Below are 20,960 nucleotides of genomic sequence, written 5' to 3'. Positions count from 1 at the left end.
TTGCACGGGCCTGCTACTGGCTCGAGCCAAGCCACCACCACTGCCACGTGCAGATAGAGGAGAGTTAAAAGATCAGAGGAAGGAGAGAGAGAGGAAAGGAAAGACGCGCGTCGCAGCAACAACTGCGTCCGCCGGAGCGGACGCTGCTCAAAAAACAGATAAGCGGCCGAAGCCGCGCTCGCCGAAGCGAGAGCAGATACTCAAGTGCCACAGACAGATGTTGTTGTTGTTGTTGTTGTGACTGAGAGAAGGATGAAAAGGAAATTGCACGGGCCTGCTACTGGCTCAAGCCGAGCCACCACCGCTGCCTCGTGCAGATAGAGGAGAGTCAAAAGATCAGAGGAAAGAGAAAATTGAAAGAAAAGACGCTCGTCGCAGCAACAACTGCGTCCGCCGGAGCGGACGCTGCTCAAAAAACAGATAAGCGGCCGAAGCCTCGCTCGCCGAAGCGAGAACAGATGTTGTTGTTGTTGTTGTTGTGACTGAGAGAAGGATGAAGAGGAAATTGCACGGGCCTGCTACTGGCTCGAGCCAAGTCACCACCGCTGCCACGTGCAGATAGAGGAGAGTTAAAAGATCAGAGGAAGGAGAGAGAGAGGAAAGGAAAGACGCGCGTCGCAGCAACAACTGCGTCCGCCGGAGCGGACGCTGCTCAAAAAACAGATAAGCGGCCAGCGAGCGAACGCATTTTATACCCACCATCCCCGTTCTCCAGCCTCCTCTCCACACTCCGCAGCTGGCGAGAGCGCGGCGAGGGCAGCGCCTCCACTCGGCAGCGGCGAGGCTACAGCTGTAGTGCGCCGCGCCTCGCGCCTCCCTTCAAGGTCAAACGTGCCTCGCGGCCACCCCGACGCGAAGGGCTGAAACCTGCCGTAATATTGCTTACGCAATAAAAATTATAAGGTCTACAATTTTGATATCTGGCTTGTTTGTTTTAGTGAGGCACTAAAAAGCTGGTTTCGTTTACTGTTACGATTGACCAGCGGAGTAATACAAGACGCCGCGGACCGTGACTCAGTGTTAGCAACTGCTGTTTTTTTTTTTAAAGTTGTATCCTAGTATAGGTAACTGTTGACTGCGGAGAAGTGACACATTAGATCGCCGAAAATAAGCAGGTAATTCGTTCCCAGAAAATAATATTCTCCGAAAAAAACAACAACAAAATCTTCGCTTATAAATAAACGCTGGAAAAAGTCAGACGAATCGAAGAGTCCAATTCCTATTTCATGATCAAGACTAGAGCAGGAAATGCACACAGACTGACAAGAAAGAGGGGCCAAGAACACTTGTGGTGTCCGTTTCCTATCTGTTCATGTGCTTTTTAGGGGTGCATATTCGTCGTAGGGCAGAAAAAGGTGCAAACCAATGAAATGGACGCGCAAGTTCTGCAGTGGCAGTCATTAAGCTTGTTTGCAGAGCAAGAGACCGATACGTGAGTAATAAAGTGACACGCCTTAAGAAATAATTGGCAACTTCATTATATGTCTTAGCAATGCAAAACAATCAGCAGCTGTCGATGTTACTTACGGTCTGCCGACGTCCCTTCCCTCCATGCCAATAGGCGAATTTTATTACCGACGACGCATTTTGACCCAAATACCTTTCTAATGCTCCAGGTGTGAAAGATGGGTTTGGTTTGTGGGGTTTAGCCTTCCAAAGTGGCTCAGGCTATGAGGGACACCGTAGTGGAGGGCTCCGGGTAATTTAGACCACCTGGGGTTCTTTAACGTGCACTAACGTCGCACAGTACATGGCCTGTATAGCATTTCGCCTTCATCGAAATGCGACCGCTGCGGCCGGGATCGAACACGCGTCTTTCGGGTAGCAGCCGAACGCCATAACCAATGAGCCACCGCGGTGGCTTAGCTTTAAAAAAAGCAGCTGATGGGGAAAGGGGGGGGGGGGGGCATATTTAGAACATTTAGCACGAATAACGGTTTGTTGAGCGGGTTGGTGCATTATGCAAGAGAACAGTGGCGCAACTAAGGCAGCACAAGACTGTTTCGTGCTGTCTCAGTCGCGCCGCTGTTCCCTTGCGTGTAGCACATGTCCAATATTTATCTCTGTTAATGCTGCATAATAAGTGTTGGTTTGGCATCCAAAAGTGTATTGGCTATTTAATGTTCACACTAGCCTCGGGAATTGCATGCATATGTGGATCAATCGTTTGTGACCGATTATCAGGGCGTAATAAGATTACTACGTAGTAACATTTCTTTTGTTGTTCCGTCTCTGAAAATCAGCCTCAAAACGCTATATTATGTAGTGATACTTTAATTGTACCATTTATGAGAGGTAACGACAGTAAAGTTCAGTTTTACCTTATCGATCAAACATTTTTTGCGCATCAAGACATGTGCAGTCTCTCTTTGTTACATTACTGCTGTTGCCACGGCAGAATAAACTGTGCCGCTCTTTCACTGCAAGCGCGGTAAACAGAACTTGATTTGCGTTGAATTCGAATACAAAATGCGGAAACCAAAATTTTTCATCTCCAGTAATAAAGCCTCTGTGGAGTAACACGGCATACTTTCTGCGTCCATGTTCGGCCTTGCCTCGTGGTCACCCCGCCCTTTGTTCTGGCCTGGAGGCTCTGTTCATGCTCTTCGTGATTTTCCCTTTGGAAAATCTTCACCCCATGCATATTACATGATGCCGCAGACTCTCTCTCGTTCTTCTTCGAAATGCAGTCCACGACGTAATAATTGCCTCCCCTGCTTAATTCCGACAAGGAATTGTGTCTCGGATACTCGCAACGAGCACCGCACAATACCGCAGAGTGACGCGCCGAGTGCGCGAGAACCTTGAACGAGACAATGGCGGCCTCTACGTCACGTCAGCAGCGGACGTGGGGGTCGGCGGAGACATCGTTGGAAGGCCGTGAAAGTATTGCACCTGACGTACGCGCCCTTCAACGCCGCCCCGTGCAAGCCCGATCGCATGTGCAGCTTCGTATAAGAGTGACCGCGTGGGAATACAGGACGCCGACAGCGTTGGCGTTTTGCTGGTTGGTCTGTCCTTCCGAGTCCCCCAGTGCGCACGGGACGCGTGCATGGGAATCGGCAGACACACTCAGGACACGCTACCTCCTCTAGCCCTTCTGATCTGCGCGCCAAAGTTCGTGAAGGCAGTCGCGGCCCACGCCCCCACCAGCTGCCGCATCGGGTTGCATTCGGATGCGCTGACGGTCTGCATGAAGTCGGTCTAAACATTATATTCACAGATCCCTGGGAGTCCTGATACCATACCTGGCACAGTGGTGCAGCGGTTAAGCGATACGCCACTGCCGTGCGATGGCAGGTGCTGCTGCCACCGGTGGGGTTTGTGCGTTCCAAGTTGATCTTGCCGAGCAACCTCGCGCGACCAGTCATTAATTTAACCGCCACCTGCGAGGTTGCTTGAGGACGCCAACTTTATTTATAGTTACCATCGAGTGTCCCCCTCTCACACGCACACAGAGGGGTTTTCGTTCAAGTGGGAAGCACTGAAAGGCATCGTTATCGGTCTGCGCATCTCCTCAGGTGCCTCCCCTAACGACACACTCTATCGGTTGGGGATTGTCCCTGGGGCGGGGAGCGAGGCCCATCTCCTTGGCTGTTGCGGAAGCCGTGTCGCAGGCCGTTGCCCCGATGGCTCATTATGGCGTTCCTCCCGTATTCTTGCGCTGTCCACGGTTTGACAAGCTTTTGCTTTTTTGTCCCCATGCTATTTTCCCTGGAAGGCGTGCACGAAGGTTAAAAGCGGTTCCTTTCGCATTCAGAGGGAAGACTCGCTTTGCCCCAGCGAAGCCTATCGAGCCTGCCCAGGCTCTTTGCAGCGCCTTGCAGGTGCCATTAGGAAGCTGGGCCGCCGAAGGTTTTCTGCGAGTAACGACGCTATCTCGGCGGCCGTGTCGAATGGCTCTGTGCCTTGCGGCCCTCCTTTCGAGCCATGGAGACACACCGTACAGACAGCGTAGGGAGAAGAGAGACAGTGGGGAATCCTTATCGGCACTCCGGGTACTGTGCTCCCAGAGCAAGCCTGCAACGCAGTGGGCTCGCACTCGGTCTGTACATCCCACTATGCGGCTGTGCGGCCCGTCCCTCCTGCGGTGAGTGCTCGCTGCCGCTGCGAGTATGCCCTCGTTGAGCGCGAGAGCCACGTTTAGTGGGGAGTGCGCTTGTACAACGGCCTTTGTCTCGTGCGTTTATCTGGGGTGGGGGATGTTCGTGCGATAGAGGCAGCAGCGGTACTTTTACGCAGCAGTTGCCCACAGTGGGCAATGCGGGGTGACCCTTTGCCGCGAGCGAATGTGAGCTCCCTCTCGTTAGTCTTGACCGTCCGTCATCACGATGCCTCTCCACAGCTTTTCTTTATTTCCGTAACACCGCTCAATACTGAGCAGCTAGCGACATCTCGCTACACTGGGCAATATCTAGGCCTTTCCATTCCACAACCCATCTCTCTCCTTCGCCGAACGTATACGATATCCGACTCAAGTTAGGGGTTTTTGAGGAACAGAAATGGCGCAGTAACTGTCTCACTTCATGGTGGGCACCTCAACGGCGCCGTGAGGGAAAGGAGAAAGGTGGGAAGAGCTGTCGTAGTGAAGGGCTCCGGAATAATTTCGACCAACTGGGGATCTTTAACGTGCACTGACATCGCACAACACACTGGCGCCTTTTGCATTTCGCCGCCATCGAAACGCGGCCGCCGCGGTCAGGTTCGAACCCGGGTACTCCGGACCTGTAACCGAGCGCCCTAGCCACCGAGCCACCGTGGCAGGCTCCGACTCAGCTCTTTATTACTCAGCGGGCCCTAAATTTCGACTTCTGACATGCAGCTGATCTTCATTTTGCGTGTTCACGAGCCATGCTTACACGCCTGGCACATGATCACCCATGTGGCATGGATGTGAGCGCGTAGAGAGGGATGGTGTGTGGGAAGCCATTGCCCTCTTCCCCTCAAAGCTATTCCGGCTCCGACCTCTCCTCCTCTCAAACCCCTTTGTTGCGTGTGCTGGGCAAATAATGAATTTTTGCCAACCTCAGCAATGTTGCAGTGAGCTACGATTCTCCTGCGGCGGTTACCTTGCGAACTTCTGTAAGTTTTCGCGAGAGGCACATGTTTTTAAGATCGTGCATGTCCGAGGTTTTCATTGAAAAAAAAAAAAAACACAGTGAGAGAAACAAATGAAAAAAAAAAGCATAAACGCTAGGTAGCAGAACAGAGATCTGGCCAAGTCAGTGATGATTCAGCATGATGTGTGTCAGCAAGCAGTCTGTATCCCCGCATGACAAAGAGGTTCCATACCTTGACACCATGTAGCAACATGTGCGTTTGGTTGCTTGCTTGTTTGATTGATTGGCAGCGCTTTCCTTACATTGCCTTGGTTCCTGCGATTACACCTTCGGTGGTGAGTCAGCGCTTGTCCTGTGTTTCCTCCGCTTTCCGTCTACGTCTTTCACGCGCTGTTTACCCTTAGGAAATGCTTCACCAACTCGCCCGTTTGGTCGTAGTGGTAATGTCAAGTTTTCACTGGCCTGCTTCACTGGAGAAAATATCCAGGGCTTAAACTTCCAATGACTGTCGCTGAGCGGTGTCTTCGAACGGCCCAAGAGAAGTGAATGTCCGTTAGCGAACGGGCAAGCGAGCGCGGTAATGAACAGCCTTCTTTTTAATTTCAGTTCGCTGCGAGGGATGTTCCGGATAAAGTTGCGTTACACGAGAGATGCAGGAAAAAAAAATATATATATTCGTGGCAGACGCCGGCACAGCTGATTTAGAACCGCCGAGGAAGAATGCGATGCGATGACGCCATTATAGTCAACTTTCACGCGCAGTTTTTCCTCTTCCTTTTTTGCTCCTCTCACTGTTTCCTTCAAAGAGGCGCTTTCAGTTGAGCGGCACACGTACGCGTACGACACACATAGTGACGTTGCTTTCACGCTGCTGCAACTTTCATCATTATGTCGCTCTTTCTCGTCCGCCAGGACGTTAGCATGGTACTTTTTGTATGGCGCCTGTGAAGGGTGAGCCTGGAATCTTTTTCACACCGTTCTTGCGTCACTATTAAACGGAGACACTGCAATGTAGCCTTTATGTCACGTATCTTCTGGACCCGTCTCAGCAGGGCATGTTTCTATCGAAGCCAAGCGTGGTGCCTTTGATCCCTTTGCAGTTTAGGAAACGCATGAACAAGTACACGGAAAGCGGGAAGTGTTTTACCTCAAAAAGGCATTGCCTCATTAGGGATGCCTGCCGTTATTTTGAATCCTCTCAACGCGTCAGACCGCGTGCTTATTTCATTCTACTTTTATTTTCTGCGGCATATACATGCCGCTAGACAACAACAACAAAAAGAAGGGTGGGTGTGCCGCGGCACAAGTACAAACGGAAATGTAAGCTGGCGAGAAAACGCTCCCACAAAAGGACTCCGTTCGCGCAGATCGACGACGAGAATGCGACAGATGTGGCAGAGTGCGCGCTGTTCCGCCCGGACACAGCAGCTGCTGCCGGCCTCAGAGCGTGGGTGCCACCGACCATCTCTTCGTCTCTCCTGTTTGCCACCTTCCAACCGAGGCTTGAGACAGACGGACAGATTTTTCCGACATCTAATGCTATCCCATTGAAACACGTTATAGTACGCGTCTAGCACGCAGCACAGACATGGTCGCATTGGTCAGCTTGGAAGAACAGGTGGGATGGTAGTCTCGAAGAATACATGGGTCTCTATCGGAGCTCTCGTCAGAGAAGCGCAACGAAGGAATTGAAAGATTGCCAGTAACGCGAAATTAGCGCTCAGCTCTCCATACGCCATCGCTGGCAGGCGTTGTGTTACGCTGCTACAGCCGCACCTCGGGATCTGCAGCCACCATCCATTCCTCCGCTTTGGCCATGACAGGAGGCGACTACGCAGACGACGACTACGACGCGGAATCCATGAACGAGCGCCTAAGAGCTGCGCTATAAACTGCGTTGTGCACATACTTTTCGCACCTCAAGTACAACTGGGCGTTTTTTGCGCGCATAGAAATAATAAAAAAGCGCACTGAATTGACACACAGGCATGTGGATCTGCTGGCTGTAGTCGCCGCATGTGTTCGTCCTTGATTCCCTCTGTAAGTGGCTAGTGGTCTGGAGGATAATGCACTCAGCAGTTGCCTGCCGCCCCTCACAGGGGGCGCCACACGTCTCGAATCAGAGGCAGCATAGCGACACGCGCAATGCATCCGTGCAAAGGGTGGCTCTCCTCGCTCGCATCGTTGAGCGCAAGGTCTCTCATTACACCGCGGTATGGAGAGCAAACATGCAGGCCAACAGCGTGCATAATAGCGTCCGTCTGCCCCCTTGGGACGGATTCGGGCCTTGACCCGACGGCAGGGCACAACCAATATCGGATGCCGCCCTCTTCATCCTACGCCCAGGGAACGGTGGCAGCGCCCTGCTTTCGCATCTCCCCGGCTCTAGTTTTGCTGGAGTACATAAACGGCACCCCGGTCTGCCGAGCATTTGCGAAGGGCACGGATACGTCCGGCCCAGATGAGTGCCTGCACGTAGCGGGTCGCAGGCGAGTCACCAAACGCGAATTTCAACAGGAACGTATAGTAAGGGAGCGTTGGAATTGAGAAAACTCCGTTGAAGATCACGTCAAGCTCAGTGGTTGCCTGCATGCTCAATATTAACGAATGGTGTAGGAAGTGGCGAATATCGTTAAGCCCCAGTAAAACATCATGTATTACAATCACACACGAACACTAGCCACTTGAATTTCATTACTCACGGCAAGACAACAAACTGAATTGGGTGAGTGACAGAATACACATACTAGGGAGTGACAAGTGACAATTAGTTAGACCTGCGTTGGAACGCACACGTACTTAACATAGCCGCCAAAGCGAACAAAATATTGGGATTCATTAGGCGGTCACTAAACATGCCACAGGGCACTAAACTTGCGGCTTATAAGATGCTGGTGCGCCCAATAATGGAATATGCGTGTGAGGTGCGGAATCCGTGTGCTGAAACACTCCAAACCGAACTGGAGTAGTTTCAGCGACGCCCACATCATTTTATCTATGCTCGCTTCCGACGACAAGATTCGGTAAAGCTACTCCATAATTTAGCTAACCTGCTCCCTCTTCAACACCGAAGGAAACAACAAAAAAAAAAAGAGTGATTCCTTTCTATAAGATCATTACCTACATAACATATAGCACACATGAATAAGCAGGGAAAAACTGGAACTAACTACCAGAACATGTAGTATTCTCGTCAAGTGTAGATAAGTTCTCTGCTGGTGTTCTGGAATTGTTAAAGTAAGCCTGATGTAATATGGTTTTGGCATTGTGTTAAACACGTTGTTCTCACGTTGTTCTTTGCCGAGATTTTCGCGCAGGTTTTTTTTGTTTGTTACGAACAGATCAGTCCCACAATAGAAGTGTTTAAACTTAATATCGACTGGACGGCGCTTGTTTTTTTACTATTTTCACCTTTTTGTTCTCTTCCTTACCCTTGTTACATGACTCCTATGTTGTTCCTGACCGAACTGATAGCATCTTTAATAAATAAATAAATAAATAAATAAATAAATAAATAAATAAATAAATAAATAAATCAATAAATAAATAACCTGCATAGCGCGGCGTTATAGTGAGCACGGAACGCAAATCTGGAAGGAAATCGTGAAAAGCAGATTGGAAGTGATTGTATACGCTCTGCTCTTGCTTTCGAGGCCGCTTTCGTGGCTCACGAGGTATACCAGCACACCGGACGACCGTCCAGGGCTTCGTCTCAACTATCCCGCGTATGAGGGCGCCCATTCCGCGGGGGTGAATTTCTAAGTGGGCGCGACGGCAGGTTAAATTTCCCTCCGCTGCTAGCTACTGATGTTGAGAGCATACCGTTGCGCTCACTCCCTGACCTATCGGGGTCTCACTGGCATCGCTTTCGGCGACACCACCACCGATCAGGGAGCGCAGCGTTTATACTTCATCTCATTTCTGGCAGCACTACCAAACCTGCCATGAGCGCAGAGGCGATGCTCTGACGCTGCATAATGTAGTGCCAGTGTAAAATGGCCATATGGGATAGAGTACGCTGTAAAAATAGCGCGCTTCTTAGTGTGCGTGTTCCAGACGCGATTTAATAAGAGTCGAACCTTACGTACAATCGCGTTTCGTGCGCTATATCCCAGGCTTAACTTCCGAGGCTCTTGCGTACGCCAAAATATCTCTTCCAAAATGGCGGCGCCCTTCGAAGCAGAACCCGTCGCTTCAGATTGGTTTCGTCGTTGTTACTGTCGTTTTCAGTGCGTTCACTGGCCATACATGGAGCATCGGGCTTTCTCTTCGTCTAAACCCACCTATAACAAAACGTATGAACGATAAATTTGATGTATTTTTTCATTTAGAGCGACGATTCTGCCGCTTTTAGGCTTAAAGAAGAGCAGCAGTGTGTGGACAGAAACTTTATACTCGTTTCAATAACCAGATAGCGCAGCGAGGCTGAGCTTAGCGCTGCGTCTCCGTTCCGCAAAATGCTTGCGTTTAGCGTATACGCAAGAGTGCACACGCTTATGGTAAGTTGACAGCGTTGGTGTGTACTCTTTTCTAACCACATCTGTGCATGCCGCGAGTCGACAACACGCAGACGACGAGGCGCGGAGGAGCACGTCTGACACGCTCTCCTGATTGGCTGAGGACGCCACCCACAAGGAACTTCTAAGATGGAGTGTACATGTTCAGAGCCCCACGATTTCGGGTAAAGCCCGATTTCAGGCGACCCTTGCACCCCGAACGCATTTTTTTAAAAACCGGGTTAAACCCGATTTCTTCCCTAAAATGCCCCTTCTAGAGAACACACAAGGGCAACAGGACGAGGGGCTCGTTAAGATATGTGAAAGGGCATATATTTTGTTGTGCGTTTGGTTCAGTGGCGCATAAGCGTCTAAGACAATTATTATACGCGAAGCTCGCGAAAGGCATACGGACTGGACATTTTCCTGAACAAAGCTAATGACACAGCGGATATTCTGTGTTTATTCCAGAGGAGTGTTCTTTCAACTGGTGATCTGAATGCTTTCTTTTTATTCATGACGTGAATTACCTTCAGGATATGTTCGGAAAGGAAGTTTCAGAAGCGAGACGACAAAATACTGGTATTGAACAGGCATTTCCCCGGCATCATGTATCGAGCGCTATCCACGCCAACGACGTCCTTCTCCAGGGCTCTTGTCTGTTTAAAACAGCACCTGTGATGTTTAATGGGTGCTTTCGCATGAGAGTATACAAGGCAAGCAGGCCTCGCATGCGCGCGTAGGAGTTTATGCGCCGAAATAATTGCGATAGGTGAGAAAAATCTAATTTGGTGAGCAGTTTTTTTTTCGCTACCTGGCATTTCGATGTTGTTTTTGGAAAACAGAGCCAAAAATAGGCAATTTCGCGTCCCGAATAATAAAAAACACAAAAAACTGGATTTACAGAAATGTTTGCTGAATAATTCGATTTCTGCCCGAATTTCCAATAAACCGACATATCCCGATTTTCCGAAATGTAAAAAAAGAAAACCCCAAAACGAAGGGCCAACAGCCGTCTTGTGATGGTGCCTTTTGACTTGCCATGAAGAGAGTTTTAGCATGGAGTAGGCGTTCCAGCGTAAGCGCATGCAGGCGGAGCAAGGTGGGACCACTGCGCGTGCGCAGTCGACGTCCGGTACACGCTGCTTCCATTACGGCAAAACTCGACAGTAAAAGGCAAGGCTTCGTCCGATGTGTCTGGGAGTGCAAAAAAAAAAAAACGAGAATAAATTAAATAACCGCCATGCAGCCCAGATCGCCGCCCAGTACACACACGTCAGTGGCGACAGTATACGTACCCACCGGAGCGCAGTCAGGGACACGAAGATGTGAGGGCAGTAAATGCACGGCCGATCGCTATCGTCCTCCCTTATCGGCGGACGCAGGAGCATGAGGCGGCCTCTGATACGTGTCCTCCGGCCACGGCCTTGCGACGCGCGTGGCGGGCAGCTGACGCCGTCCGCGCTGGCCCGCTAACCGGGCCCTAAAACAGCTGGAGGAATGTGGGTGAATGTCAGGAGCCAGGAATCAAGAGTTGGTTGTGAGGCTTACTGACGAGAGTGACGTTTTCTTCAAGCGCACACGTGTTTCGCCTCCGCCGGTGTGGCTCTCTGGGCTCCGAAATGCAAGAGAGATTTGATGTAATGGCGTGGCTCGTGTACACTGTCACGCACCCAGAGATTCATTGTCCTCTGCAGGCCCCTCCCAATGATCTCCACCGGCCCTGTCCCCACATGGACAAGAGTTGGCCGCCAGCCCATGTATGACAACGTAGGTTACACCGCGCAAAGTACCGTACAGCCCGCGCAGCTCAGCAGCAGTAGCTCCCGCAGGCGTCCGCGGCCTCGTGGTCATAACGGAGGCATTCATCCCCGCTCCTCTCGCATAGTGTCACACTGACGTAGGCTGTGCGCTGACGTTATACTACGAGAACCCCGTTCGCTTTAAAGGGTCGACATTTGCAAAGTTTGCAACGAACGCGGCGGTTCATCGCAGAAAGCGCATCTTATTCTTGCGGCACTTATCCGTCGTTTCTCGACATCCGACTCCAACCTCCAGAGGCAATGTACACACAGAGGCACTTTCTTGGAACTCACAGGCGGAGTGACGTCCGCGCTTTACAGCAATTGTATTTGCCGGGATACACACCGTAGCAAGCCATGTGCTTTCTATCGCCAGCTAAATGCAAAATTTCCCACCACTATACAGGGCCCCCACTGCGGAAGCCGCGACAACTTGCTGCTCATACTGTACACACGATTTCTGCATAAAGGTAGTTTTTAATGCCAATTTTTTTGTTCATAGTGTCGTTTAAGAAGACTAATCTGAAGAAGGTACGACGAAGCTGTAGGGAATCGCATCCTAAATGCTTTTTTATAGCGCTGATACTGCTGTGACGATCATAAGTGTTTAAAATGAAACGTGCTGCATGATTCTTTATCACTTCTAGTTTCTCGGTAAGGATTCCAGTCGCTGGATCCCACACTACCGTTGCGTATTCTAAAACTGAGCGTACGTTTGAGATATACAGAACTTCTTTCACGTCACTTGGTACATTAATAATATTAATAACCAGGTTTCGTACCGCAGCTCGTTCGAGGGGAAATGAGGACAGATTGAAGCCAGCCAGTCATTCTAACGACAAAGAAGCCGCTCTCACCGAAGACGAGATTTGGTAGGCTAGAAAAGACCAAAAAATTAAGTACAGATCTCGCCATCATCGACCGATTTTGCAAGCAAACTGCGTGCGTAGACACCGAAGTTTTCTCGCGGATACCGGAGGCTATGCTTCACCACACTTCATAACCAGTCCTTCTCTGTCTGCCCCGAAAAAGCCAGAGAATGACTGGACGGAGTCGTCCTCAGCTTCCCTTTAGAGGTTATAACCTGCCGCTTATACTCTCCGTGCTACTAAATTTTATTTACCTAGGCTGATCGCTTGGTTGTCCCAACTATGTACCGAAAGAGTCAAGTAGCGCATCACATTCGTTATTTGTGCGGGCTCAAGTTTCCAGTGCGAGAGAAAAATAAAAATGAGCAGAAAAAGTCACGGATCTGTCAAGAGGTCGGCTTGCAATGCTGCTCAACATAAGCCATACTGTGGGCTGAAAATGAGGGGGGGGGGGCGATGTTTTTGACGGTTTACGGTCGACGAGGGTGAAAAGACCGCGGCACAGAAAGATCGCAGATGCGAAGCACCCCGAATGCACGCACAAAGGATTTAACCTCGCCAATTCGCTCACAACCTACAGTGTAATGCAGCGGAGCAAGGCCGGAGTAAAGAAAGAAATGAGGTCGATGGAGGCGAAGCAAAACAGACAAAGTGCGGTGCCTTGAAAAGCTGCGCGTGTTTGCCTACACAGAGCTGTTTCCTGCACTGTTAGCCGAGAGCGTCCGGTGATGCAATCGAGGGTGCGATAGGATATGGCCTTCCGTTGGCACAGATTTGCCTATAGATTGTCAACGAGCACGGAGGCGCAACGCTTAATCTCTCTCCCTCTCTTTAAAATTTGTAATCTGCCGTAACAGTGTCGTAACAGTTACGGCATCAAATGTTGCATTCGTTCGGTGTCAGTTTCTTAAAAACGAGCGCACAAAGATTCGAACTTCCGCTTCGAATTATTTTCTTTCGCCAACAGATTACTTACTTTGATCTTTCATTCCTTCAAAGCAAAATTCATAAAATATGATTCACGGTACCTGCCACACACGGTATGTCACTCCACCCATTGGAGCTAAGTATCGTATGCAGACGATCTCCTGTGCTGTTTCGGGCCGCCGCAGTGGCTACGTGGTTATGGTGCTCGGCTGCTGACCCGAAAGACGCGGGTTCGATACCGGCGGCGGCGGCTGAATTTCTATGGAGGCAAAATGCTAGAGGCCCGTGTACTGTGTGATGTCAGTGCAAGTTAAAGAACCTCAGGTGGTCGAAATTATCTGGAGCCCTCCACTACGGCGTCCCTCATAGCCTGAGTCGCTTTGGGACGTTAGATCCCATGAAATCTAAAACCAACCGCACACTGTTCCAGCTTTTAAAGCTGTTCATTCATTTAGAACTGTTATCGTAAACCACAGTGGGTTTTACCATTTGCAAGAGCAAATGACTGCCGTCAAAGGGTTAGTTATCAATTACCGTTTTTATAAACCAGTCAGTTAATTGAAGCTAGCGTAGCTTCCCTCAAATTACTATTTCCTCTCTGCGAAGCATTATTGTTAATTTCAGTTATTGCTAATGCATCACCTGCTGTTGTATAGTGCTTTCCACCCTTTTTCCGGTTTCTTGATGCTTACCCGCTTATTGTGCCGTTCATTGCTTATAGTCCCTTGTATTTTGTTTGACTGCGCGCAATTTTGTTTTTTTTTCTGTTTTTTATTCATGTATATTGAACGTGTTATACTGAAAGAGTTTTTCAATATAGTAGTACACGAGGCAGTTCTCGTCCCCTGCCACTGCCGTGTGAACAGGAGGTGAGAACTCCGTCAAGTGTATTGCCGCTTTCTTTTCCCCCTCCTCCTTCAAATTGAATTTGATCTGGTGGAGATAAAGTATTATTATTATTATTATTATTATTATTATTATTAATATTATTATTAATGGACTTCATCTTCTTTAAACCGGTGTTTCGTATCTTTACATGGCGCCCAGAGCTCCGCCAGGCAGTCTTATCGGCCTGTAGCTACAGTCTTCGCCTGTAGCTCTGGGCTCCAGGATTTCTGGTAAACCAAAAATAAAATATCAGTTCCGGTGCGAAGCCTTGCTGGTATGACTTTCCGACAAAGCTGCATTTATTATCAGCTAAGTATTATTGGACAAAGCTGTATAATCTCTGTATTGACACATCCGTGTTATCAGCTAGGAGCTCCGCACACAAAATGAAGGCAATCAGCACTTTCGTCGCGGATATCCGTGGTTGCCCTTCAATATATTTCTCGACCCAATAGAAACTTTTGTCCCTGCTCTGTAATCTGTCGACTGACTCGCACAAGCGATCATCAATATCAGATAGTGTCTGGAAAGCTGCCAGCACGGATGAGTCACAAGCAGCTGCTGTCCCTACAATCTGTGGGTGGCCGCAGCACCACATCTGCTGCTTTCCGAAATGGAGATTGCTATAAGCTGCCGCGACAGTGAGTCACGGAGCGGCTGACGTAACCTAGCGGCGTAACTACAACCGCTGCTGATGTCTCGAGCCATGCAGCCGGATGTAAGCTGATATTCGGTTCTCACTGGACAGACGACGCCCATGTGTACCCTTTTGCCAAAATAAATAGGTTTGTTTCTGGGCCAAAGAGTGTGAATTATTTTGCATCGCCAGCGTTAGGTCACTTGAACGACTTATCAGAAAACCCCTCGGGGTGTATACTTCTGACAGAGGCTGTGCACAATGCAACGTCCTGAAAATCAACCTTAAAGATGAACATGTGGAAGAGATGAGCATTGTCTCAAGAATGAATATGTAAAGCGGTGAGGCGTCCAGTATCTGCGCCACTTCCAACCACCCACAAGTAGAAAACTCTCCTTACCTGGGTGCTGAGCCATCTCCTCAAGAATCTTGGTCCGGAATTCCTCCACTTGATCACGCGTCACTATGACATCGTGCTCGCCGAACTCGTCGTCTCCTGGCCTCAGCAGTGGCATGATGATACTGTTGCTCTGTGATGGCAATCCTTGCGAATATAGAAAAAGCTTCTTTTTTTCACTTCTCCGATTTTTTGTCACACTTGCAGAAGTAGTCCTCGCCGGTCGTCGTCGTCTGTCACAGGCGGTTGTCGTCTGCTGCCACCCCGTGGATCGCGTGCGGCGTCAGCTGCGGAGGCGCGGAAACGAATGAGAGCGGAAGCAATCGTGGGCCAATGTCAAGCGCTGCTGCCGCTTTTCTCAGCGTCTCGGAAGAAAGGAGTCCAAGTTCGCACCGCGCAACGTTCCAAAGCTCCCTCTCGGCGGCCCGTTCACTTCTTTATACCAGCCGCCCTGCGACGCTGAGGAGGGCCTGCCAAGGTCGGCACGCCGGCGACGCCGCGCGAAAAACGCACGCACGCACAAACATTGGCAAGAGAGGAGGATGACATGCGCCGACGTCATTTGTCACGTGACGGGTTCCTCCTTGCACATCACTTATGTTTGCAGACGCCGCAGCCGGGCGGCGGCGGTCCTTGCCACTTCCTCCCGCACGTTAGAGCAGTATACGCAGTTTTTATTTTATTTTTCCGCTTTACTGAAGCCTTTGCATGCACTTTCTTTTCTTTTTTACATGCTTCCTCCTCACAACGCCGCCCGGCAGAGCAACCGATCAGCGAGGGGTACCCGTCGTTTTCGCTTTCACCGGTTCGCGGCGAGCCGAGGTTGTTGGCTTCTCTACCGCACGGGCCGTATTGCTTTCCCACGAAGGGTGAAAAAGATGCATCGCGCGCTACGGTCCCCACTGTGTAAGCGCCGGAGAACTCTCTTGTCCTAACTTGCAAGCGGGCATCGCGCTACCGCTCGGATGGAAGGGCTGTTTTTGTGAGCGCACAAGCGCGAGCTCGACAGCATTCTTGGTTTTGCATGCCTTCTTTCGGCAAAAAAGAGGCAGACAGTGGTGGGAGTGAAGGAACAAAGAATTCACGTTGAAGAGCGATTAACGTTGAAGAGCATGTGACAGTTCTAAATTATCCCCCCCCCCCCCCCCCCCCCCCCCCCCCTGGAGTGCGACGAAAGCACTCTAAACGGCTCACAAGCAAAAGTAACCGAACACTCGAGTTCGCATGTCGCACACGGCCGACCCGTGACATGGGTTATTAGCGTGATAATGCGTATAGAACAAATCAGCGGTTTTCGCGCAGGTCTACATCAGCAGTCCGGCTGACCAGAGCAACCTGTTTGGCGTGAGCAGCATAGGCACTGAATGCAATCTCCGAGGCCTCGGTCTGAGCCAAGCAATGTGCACGCTGCCACATCGAGACCGTTGGCAACTTCGTTCGGACTTTGTCGCGGAACGAACAATTACATCGATGAGGCATCGGATACGTTGTCGTCCGCCTCCGAGCTATCGTTGGTAGCCAATTGTGAGCGATGACGTGGGCGGAATATAGACGCTGGTGCGTGTACTGTGCGTCACAGATCGCAGCAACCCCCCCTGCATTGTTCACCAGCTCTCTCGAGTACGCGTTCTGGTCCGTTGCGACGCCGAAGAATGAATGGCGAAACCATGCTCTCAGCGAGGAAATACCCTAAGCGTACACGATTTCTCATCTGGAATCCTACTCTGGTTCGTGCATTGAACGCAGTGCACGTGAAAGTTCTGCAGTCCCTGTGCAATACGCGTTGGTATGCAGTTGCGCCTCGTGCGCCTTGTTATCGAGTGACTCCTATTTGCGCCACCTACCGAGCATCCTGTTAGAGCACTCTGTCTTAGGAAGAGTAAGGGTTTAAAAATGTAGCGGTGTCAGCTTGACAGTCGATGCGGCTTCAAAGCCTACATACATTAACAGGGTTTTAGACCGGACAAATTGCCTTGTCGTAGATTCATGCATGGTTGAGTTCAGAATCAGATTTTTTTTTTTACTAGTCAATCATTTGAACAATGTACAGTGATATGCAGAAGGAGGTCCCATAGTCGAATGACTGAAAGGGGACCTCCTGTTCATAATAACATTGGGTTAAGTAAACTAAGCACAGCATTTTAAGAATGAAAGGTGGTACCAAATTAAGACACAATACAAATATTTGTAGACAAAGAACACAAACTAAGGAACACAAACTAAGTACAAAGAAAAAAAAAGAAAAGGAAAGAAACAAAAAGAAACCAATGGTCAACTGTCTGCTATCAAGAATTGTTTTAAGGTCTGTTTAAAATTAAATACGGAACGCGAGTTTTTAACATTCAAAGGTAAGGTGTTCCATAGTGAAATCGATGAATACTGAACAGTCTGCTTGCCATAGTCAGTACGAACTTTTGGTAGGAGGAAATTGTTGTTAGAAGCAAACCGGGTAGTGTTGAAATTGGTGAGTCTGGAAGATAAAAACTCAACTGTTGGTAATTGGTTGTTGATGATTCTGAAGAACAATATACCTAAATGAAATTTGATGAGCTCTGAAACAGGATATTGTTCATATGGAGTAAAGATCTGGCATTAGTAATGAACGAGCTGGATGTAATAATTCTTATAGCTTTGTTCTGGATTACCTGAGTTGATGCAAGGTGAGAGCTGTAAGTATTACCCCAGCATGTTAAGCCATAAGTGATGTGACTATGTATAAATGAGTGATATAATGCGATCAATGTGTTAAAGCTAAAGTAGGGTCGTGCTTTGATAATAATTCGTATCCCAGGTGCCATTTCTTTATTAACATAAGTAATATGGTCATGATACTTCAGATGGTTATCGAGGTGTACACCAAGGAACGTAGCAGTGTTAGAGGGAAATATAGTTTGGTTAGCGATTTTAATAGACGGAATAGAGGCTAACTTTCTTTGATGGGAGCTGAATACCATGAATTTTGTTTTAGAGGTGTTAATATGGAGCATATTATCGTTACACCACCGAATGATATTTTGTAGGTCAATGTTTAGTTTAGAAATGAGACGAGAGATGTCGTTATCGGAGCTAAATATAGTAGTATCGTCTGCATATAAAATGCATTTTGAGGATGATAGATAATTAGGTAAGTCATTAATATATATAGTTAATATATATATAATATATATAGTTATTGTGGGAAACACATAAATGACGTAAGCGTAAGCTGTAGCACAAGATGATGCGCAAAATGGCAAGCAGATTTTATTATGTAACGTACGCTAACCGGTGGAAAATAAAAGTTACATACGCACACATCAATGCAGAAAATACACGCCAATGCAGCTGCCTGCGATTTCGGCAGTCTTGCGTCTGTCACCTAGGAGCCTATTATTTGTCATTTTGTTTTCGTCGAACAAATCACTAGAATCTTGTTGTCCTGAAAACAACCTCTACTCGACGTTGCAGCCTCCACATTACATGCCCTGCCTATTCGTTCCTCTTGATTTCCTCTAGGATCTCATTACCCCGCGTTTGATTTCTGACCCACTCTGCCCTCTTCCTGTCTCTTAACGTTACACCTGTGATTTCCGTTTCCGTAGCTCTATGCAGGAAAAAGAACACAGTCACAAGCCGTTGTCGCGACTTCTACACACAACACGTGGAAGGGTGTTTTTTTTTTAAACTTTACAGACTTCTTTTAAAAACTGTTACAGATACGTTAGTGCGGTCTATTGAGCTGGATCGTACAGCAAGGCGGACATTATGCACCTCATATGGGTCAATAATTGAACGAATAATTGACCAACAATTAAATAATGTTTTTTATTTCTGTTTTTGGAGGGCAAGGTTACAATGCGAAGCCGATGACCGTCAACTTTGAAGGTGAGCAGCATTTTTAAATTTTCTTAATTGGCAATGCGGTTCCAACCTATAACATCAAAAATACGCATTTTAAAGCTAGTTGAGTTCGCTTCCCGCATTGCATATTTATAAAATGTCTTCCCTCGCACTTCTTATGCATCAAATACGGGCGGGGTTGGTGTATTTGATGACTTAAGAGAAGTAAACGATTTTGGCGATGTTACTATTGTGGAAAATATGGGGAGGGGGGGGGGGGGGGGGGGGGGGGCGTCTTCTCGCACCGCACTTCCACCCCGCGGATGCAGCGTTTCCGCTCGCTAACCGCGGAGGGGTTCGTGCTCGAGGGAACGAAGGGAGGGACGATAAAGCGTGAACACTCATATGTTATTTATAGCACTTGCAGTTAATACACAGAGGAGGCCAGCTAGCTATAGAACATCAACGAGGCATCCCTCGGTAATAAGAAGCTACGTAAGTAGGGCTTCTGACTTACCTGCTGGGGGAGGGGCGTGACTTCGGAGGTATCGGCGGCGAACGTTTGTACGCGCCGACAATGGCGGCCGGGTCTTCCCGTGCGCGCCGCATTCTTGGGGCCATAGAGTTTCTTACTATTACCTAGAGGGAAAGCTGGCAGCCCGTCTATGGGAGTTTGCATGGAGATCCCTCGAGACCGCTTCAGCCACCGCGGGCGCTCAAAGCATCATGGGGCGGTGAGCTACTTGTTGCGGAACTTCAACTTTTGGCCAAAAAACAATGCAAAAATAAACGCTATTTGATAATCAAGAATGTTCTAACGTTCAATATCCTGTCTGTAAATTGCGACAAACGAGCAGAAAAGCATTTAAGTGCAAAGTTCGCCCAAAATAAGGGATGGCTAGCTCTCCTATTGGCCAAGCAATGAACACTACAAAAGCTAATAATTCGTAATTAACAGGCGCACTTTTAAAGGTAAATACATTTAAAAAAAAAATGTTGTTGCTTAAACACTATAAGAGGTTTTTAATGGCATTTCAGAAAAGTGAAACCTTTTATTGGCGTAGTGTGTCGTCGCGTTTTCAGTACTATAGGTTCTGCACACTGCGTTCGCGCGAAAGTCGTCTGCGCACACACGAACAGCCATAGAGTTTCTTACTATTACCTAGAGGGAAAGCTGGCGGCGCTGCACTTCAGCCACCATGGACGCTCAAAGCATCATGGGGCGGTGAGCTACTTGTTGCGGCACAGTCGTAATTTTTTAGGAACACGGAGTGGTACTACTAAGACGTTTCATTCCGAAAACGCTGTTCGTCTGTACGCAGACGACTTTGGCGCAAACGCAATGTGCAAGAGCCACAGTAGCGAAAACGCGACGACACACGACTCCAAAAAAAGGTTTCACTTTTCTGAAAGGCCATTAGAAACCTCTCATAATGTTTAAGCAACAACATTTTTTTTAAACATATTTGCTTTTAAAACTGCGCCTGTTAATTACGAAATATTAGTTTTTATAGTGTTCTTTACTTGGCCAATAGGAGAGCGAGTCGTCTCCTTTTATTTTTGGCAAACTTTGCACTTAAATGCTTTTCTGCTCGTTTGTTGCAATCATTAGACAAGATATTGAATGTTAGGACGTTTGTAGTTATCAAACAGCTTAATTTTTATATTATTTTTTGGCCAAAAGTTGCAGTTCCGCAACAAGTAGCTCACCGCCCCATGATGCTTTGAGCGCCCATGGTGGCTGAAGTGGTCTCGAGGGGTCGCCATGCAAACTCCCATAGACGGGCTGCCAGCTTTCCCTCTAGGTAATAGTAAGAAACTCTATGCGAACAGCGTTTTCGGAATGAAACATCTTAGTAGTGCCACTCTGTGTTCCCGAAAAACTACGACTGTGCCGCAACAAGTAGCTCACCGCCCCATGATGCTTTGAGCGTCCATGGTGGCTGAAGTGCAGCGCCGCCAGCTTTCCCTCTAGGTAAGAAACTCTATGCTTGGGGCAAAGCCATCCCCGAGCATTTGCTTGGGGAGGAGACGAGAGCGAGCGTCTCATGCGCTCGTTTCGCTG

General features: G+C 48.7%; 1 protein-coding gene across 1 annotated transcript in view; it reads right to left on the bottom strand.

Annotated features, from left to right (window-relative positions):
• LOC149341903 (motile sperm domain-containing protein 2-like) overlaps positions 1–15,549 on the bottom strand; it is a 46,793-nt gene extending 31,244 nt beyond the window's left edge. Inside the window, exon 1 of the mRNA XM_089544199.1 lies at positions 15,080–15,549. Coding sequence (XP_089400325.1) covers positions 15,080–15,194 — 115 coding nt within the window. The 5' untranslated portion in view covers positions 15,195–15,549. The remainder of the gene's footprint in view (positions 1–15,079) is intronic.
• Positions 15,550–20,960: the final 5,411 nt, after the last annotated feature.

The sequence above is a fragment of the Amblyomma mixtum genome, chromosome 5 (assembly GCF_055824585.1).
Source record: "Amblyomma mixtum isolate Tamu chromosome 5, ASM5582458v1, whole genome shotgun sequence".
Lineage (NCBI taxonomy): Eukaryota > Metazoa > Arthropoda > Arachnida > Ixodida > Ixodidae > Amblyomma > Amblyomma mixtum.
The sequence above is the reverse complement of the archived record's forward strand: the minus strand, read 5'-3'. Positions and strand labels throughout refer to the sequence as shown.